At 37.7% G+C, this 6,000-nt stretch overlaps 1 protein-coding gene across 2 annotated transcripts in view; it reads left to right on the top strand.

The window, feature by feature from the left end:
- Positions 1-2,661: 2,661 nt before the first annotated feature.
- Positions 2,662-6,000, top strand: part of tjp2a (tight junction protein 2a (zona occludens 2)) — a 38,812-nt gene continuing 35,473 nt past the window's right edge. For both annotated transcript variants that reach the window (XM_079256604.1, XM_079256603.1), the window contains exon 1: positions 2,662-2,897. In XM_079256604.1, the coding sequence (XP_079112730.1) occupies positions 2,838-2,897 (60 nt within the window). In that variant the 5' untranslated portion in view covers positions 2,662-2,837. The remainder of the gene's footprint in view (positions 2,898-6,000) is intronic.

Raw genomic sequence — 6,000 nt, 5'->3', positions numbered from 1 at the left:
GCATCTGGCTTGGTTCACGGCGCTTTCTTCTAGTTTTTACTTTCTGATATTTATAAAGAACGTTATTGATCTAATCCAGAATAAGTTTAATGAGTTTAACTCCTACGCTCACCTTGTAGAAGTGAGCAAGTTTGTCTTGTTTTGTCTGTATCTTAAATATTGTTTTGTGTATAATTTGTGTAATTGTTGATTTTATAATGTATTGTTTTAGGTTTTTGGACCCCCTCGAAAACGAGATGGTACATCTCAAGGGGCATTCCTTAAAATAAACTTCTAATGGTTTTAAAAGGCACCAAGGCTCAATAATACTTGACCTTCCATTTTGCTTTTGCTTTAATTCAGGCTTTTTACATTGAATTATTTGTTATTTAGACCCGTAATGTCCAGGAGAAAGGAAAAAAGATTTCTGGAAAACTTTGGAATATAATAGGATGCCATTTTTTTTTTTTTTTAAAGACAAAAACCCATCTTTTATTTCTTGTAGTCCCATATAAACTTTACAAAGGCTGAAAAAAGACACGTAATCACCTGCTTTAATAAAAAAACGTAACAGTCAAGCAGGACCAGGGTCCGTTTATACCTTTAATGCCCACAAAACAAGAGTAAAAGTGTGTTTTGGTGCAAACATTTAATGTTTAGAAATTATTTTTGTTGCTAAAGGTGATTAATAGCATGTATGTGCATTGAATCCTTGTTAGTATGGTCTTCTATAAAAGAGGGGAAAACCAACAGGTGGGGATCAAAATTTCACGTTTATCATCCAGTTTATTCAAGCATAGAAACACAGAACATTTTTGACGCTGAAAAGATGTCTCTGATGTCTCTACATGTCTGTAGATGCCCTGCAGCATTCATGTCAGCCTCGCTGTTGTGGAGGAATTCTTCATTTACTCAGGTTATGTGTGTTTTAGGTGTTTTTCTGACACTATTACAAGGATTTCACATGTTAAAATACATGCAAATGTTAAACATTAAAGTCAAATAACTACTGTTTGCTTTTGACCACACTGCGATGGGCTCAGTTGTTCTTAGTGATAAATCATTATGTCAAAACTTAGTCATTTAAGTACATATTTATATATAGTGATATAAGTTTATGTATATTTTAAGTTGTTGTATGTTTCAGTCTGTTTATGCAGGTAAATTCACTGTAGGTCCTCTCACTAGGGGAGCTAAATGTGGCAGAAATACACTAAAATGAAGACTGTGTTTACTTGTAGTGACATTTCCAGACTTTGCTGTAATAAAACCACAGCAGCCTCATCTGGTAAAGCTGGACATATATGGATGATGATCTCCCACAGAGATAGTTGGATGAATTCTCACACAGTCTGCTTTTTTTTCCTGTGAATCATGCAGTACAATCAGCCTTTTTACATGTACCGGAGCGATGAAGATTGTCAAATAAAACAGCCGGGTTGAACTCAAATGAGCTCAAATGAGCATCATATTCATCATTAAAAATGCAATGAAATTCTAAAAATAGTTGGGAAATCGTGAGTAAAACTGCTTCGGGGTGATTATTTTTAAAGTTCAGTGACTCAGTTTCCCAGACTTCTTTATCTGAGTGCAGCCACACTGCAGTGACCCTTTCATGCGTCCGGGATGATGATTAACCACAGAAACATGTTGCATCCAGAAAGCTTCATTGTTTTAATGACTTGGACACACAAAATATTCAGGTCAGCAGGGCTGTTTTGCATGAGGATGGCCTATTTTAAGGCCAACTTAGCAGTTTTCTAGTGGATGTGGAATGTGGGAATGTGCTGGTTTTACTGCGTTGACTCATTGTTCAGAGAATATGTTGTCATTTTATGCAATTTGTTGCTGTCGAGGTAGTCAAAGGTGTGGTCAGACTCTTCGGTAACACTCAAGGACGTGAAAACAAATGTTTCATGTCATATTGGAGATACTGGACAGTTTCCAGTAGGTTATTATGTAATAATTTCCCGTAATTCTCTTGACTTTTATGGTGTCTTAACTATTTTTTACACAGTAATAGCTGAAGCTCATCCACTGTGTGCATTTGATTTAATGCTGTTTTTATACAGTCTTCTCAGTTTTTAAACATATTTTAACATAAGTTGGTCATAAAACAGTGGATTTAGTCAAGCTTTAATTTGTGGCAGCAATCAAGGAACGTTTTCCTATTTAAGATAAACTTTTCCTGTCTTTTTCTTATCTCTTTGCTCAAAGTGCTTTATTTTACCCACACTGAATCTACATTATTTTTGCCTTTTTAAAAAGCTGCTGCTGTCGGTTATGAGTCATGTATTTTAATCTTCCCAGAAATAGACTGAAATGCTAGGTTGCTCTTTTTGTTTTTCTCCGTCATATTGTTGTTTTTGTTCCGTCTCAGAGCTTCACAGCAGGCTCACTAAAAATCAATGGGAATTCTGGACGGATCCATTTAATCTGTATCAAAACTTCCACCCTGCTATGAAACTACATATACACTGTTATTATCTCAGTATTAACGGTGGCATTTATTCAACTACTTAGTATAAAAATGATAAGGTGTTGTTGGACAAAACTGTGATTTGTGGTTGTTGCTGTAGATGATTCCCCCCCGTGCTGAAACTTGGTATAATCTGACCAAGCTAGGAGCTGCTCGGCGCTAATTTTTGCCCGGATGTTTAATGTTAATGTATTAAGGGACCAAAGTGCGTCATATAAAGTGAGTCAGTAAAGTCTTAAAAAAATTTTTTTTACTTATTTTTTTAAAAACTTTGTTTTATTGGTTACGTGATAAGTTTGTCTGACGCACCGGAAGCGCTGAAGTTGTGTCTGTTTGGGTGAAATCTTTGGTACCAGTCCGGGACAGTTCAAAGTGCGTGATGCCAGTGAACGGAGGGGGCCTGCTCTCTTTGAGCAGATACGCTACTCACTATTTCACCGTAAGTATGCGTTCATGTTGTCTTGTTTCAAAGGGCTGGGATAGATGGAAATGTTTGTGAAACACATGCTGGTTTTAGTGGAGTTTTGTGTGTGTGTGTGTGTGTGTGTGTGTGTGTGTGTGTGTTAATGGGGAGAAAGACGGGTGTTGGAGAGTTTCCATGAATCCCTGCTGAAGCCTGTTGCATCCTGCCGCACCTGCTGCTGCTGTCGCCGTCGATTATATCAATGTTTTAATTAGGGGGGGAAAACGGAATAAAAGTTAATAAAAATCTGCTTTAAAATTATTTTTTACTCTTTATAAGAACCGTTTGGCTTTTATTTATGATTTTTTTTTTTTGTCTCATTCTCACAAAAAGCTGATCGTCTGTTGGGTTTTATTGTCTTGTTGTTATTTTTTGTTTTGTTTTGTTTTTTCTCTAAATGATAAATCCTTGTCATCTGGGAACAGTCAGCCATTCCCAGTCCATTCCCAGTCTAAAACCAGCAGTCTCGCAGTAATTACTTTGTTTGCCTGTTTATTTATTTTCCCAGTTTAAGCGGTGTAATGTCGCCATCCTGCCAGTAGAGGGCATGATTGATCAACCTTTGTCTCCACGCAGGTTTACATGCAGGCTGGTTGATGAAGGCTTTCTGTCAACTTTTAGGCATTAGGGCACATTTCTATCAGGTTTTTTGTTTTGTATTTACTCATTATTTAGGCTTTGTTATGACTAGTGGTATGATTTTTTTTTTCTTAGCCATTTTTTTCAATCCACTGTCTTTTTTTTTTTATCTCTCATGTCTTAAACTGATGCATTTGCACCATCTGGTGACCTTCAAGGCTCAAATCACTGCTATAAAATCATCCTACATCAATTACAGATACTTTTATTTGAAATAAACCACTTGAATAACATAAGACTTGCTCAACTCAACCAAATTTGTCACTTTTAGGGGTTTAATAATTTAAGATGACAGTTTATTTTAATTTTTTTCCTTATTATTACACCAAATCCAACCAAACCTTCATATAATAAATAGTAGAAGGGATGGGGATTTGTTGGTGAGTAGTTTTGGATATTCCCGGGAGAAACAACAAAACTGACTTGATTGCATCTGTATGTTTACGTAGTGTTATCTAAATATTCTGTTTGTGTCATGTTTATTTTTATGCCTGTAATCTTTAAACTGTACTTTGTAATGTTTATGAGCTTAGACCAGGGGTGGGCATTTCCGGTCCTCCGGGGTGCAGTCCTACAAGTGTTAGGAGTATCCCTGCTGACTCATATCAATGACTGATTAGCAGAGTGGTGCAGAGAGCTGCACTAGCTGAGGTAGGTAATGTTGGAGAGCTGGCAAGATCTGTAAATAGCACCCTGTCTTGGCTCCTCCTGGTTTTGCTCCTTGCGTGATCTAAGGCTTTTTTTTATTTGCAACTTTTCCCACCAACAATTTTCTCTTTCTCAGTTGTTTAGCAGGAGGAGGCAAATAAACAGAGTCTGAGAAATCCTTCCAAGTTTCTTCTTTACTACTTTGTATTTTCATCCTCACACGCTGTTTATATGCAGGGTGTGGCTATCAGGTATGCGCTGCAGGAGGGGGATTAGGGGAGAAGAAACTTACAAAATACAAGAAATATACAACTCCATTTGGGTCTGAACATTTGGGTTGGTCAGAGTTTTTACAGATTTACAGTAAACTGAGGGGACTGACTATATTTCTTATTGTTCTTGATTACAAAATGTATAGTAGGGCAGTGACGATATGCTTTCTGTCTGTTTTTACTCGTCATTTTTATTCATTTCAATTAGGAAAAAACACAGTAGCCAGTCCATCATTCTGCTGCTATAATGCCCAAGAAGACAAGTAAAAAGATTAATAATAACAATAAAAATGAATTTATAATGGATTATATACGTTGTTCATACAGCGCAGGCAACGCCCCTTTAGAGAAATAATTACATGAAGGGTTCTCATATTTCTTATGCAGTGTTTTGATGCAGCTGTATTTTCCATTCTCGAAATGACTAGCTGTCATCAGTCTGAAACTTGTTACATCCTCCGCAAGAAGCTTCAGCTGAAGCTTCAATACGGGCGGTGATGTCTGCTTTTTGTGCAATGAAGCTGCTTATATCATATTTAACGAGCAACTTTGTCCACAGCAGAGCAGGTTGTGCACGCGGTGGGGTTTGTGTATTTTAACTCCATGTGTTGTAAAAATGTTGGTATTTTTTTAGCACCTCGATCAGCTGTTTAACCAAAACAATCCGTTTTACCTGCAACAGGAAAAATGCGAAAGCTGCATCTTACCGCTTCATGCTTTTTCTGTGTTAACCACGCCCACCTCAAATGTCTGACCAATCCAACGATACTGAACTGTCTGCGGGTAAAAGGTGTGCGCGCTTGGTATTTAGGCAGCTAAATGAAGCCTTCACCACGCGTTTGCCTCCTGGTGGTGGGCAGACTACTGGTTGAGAACCTGAGTGATCAGACACATGCAGCAGAGCTCCTGTTTTGATTGTAAATATATTGATTATCAGGTTTATTTAATTATGGCCACCAAAATCGTGATCACGAGCAAAACGCAGTTAATTGTGCAACCCTACTCCGTACCAGTCCGCTAATTAGATTTGATGTGCGTCAAGTGTGTTGCAGCAGGGAAACTCTGAACACTTACGGAACTGCAACCTCCAAGGACTGGAAATGCCCACCCCTGGTTTACTGTCGTCTCATTTGCTACGTTTAGATGAGAATTTTAATTCCGAATAAAAGTTAATTCTGCTTCAAACTGATGAAAAACGACCATGTAAACACCTAATTCCTAATGCTAATTTCTATAGGAATTTTAACATATTCCGATGTAAGTGTCTGGTTTATTCACAATTTTAATTGCGAACTATTTAATTCCTCTGTCATGTAAACCTTCATTGCGCTCTAAGTTAATTCAGGTCGTTCTGAGCATGCTCGTTACCTCGTCCTGTCCCGATGACGCGCGTTGTTTTGCCTCCCGTGTTCGGTGGTCTATCTTTCTTCTCCTTCTCAGTTGCTGCTAAAAGTGAAGTAGTATGCTGGTGTTGAGCTGATGCTTCACATTTATAATAAAAATAGCGGCGAAACTGGTGC

The sequence above is a fragment of the Telmatherina bonti genome (assembly GCF_933228915.1).
Source record: "Telmatherina bonti genome assembly, chromosome: 17".
Taxonomy (NCBI): domain Eukaryota; kingdom Metazoa; phylum Chordata; class Actinopteri; order Atheriniformes; family Telmatherinidae; genus Telmatherina; species Telmatherina bonti.
This window is presented reverse-complemented; position numbering and strand designations above follow the sequence as displayed.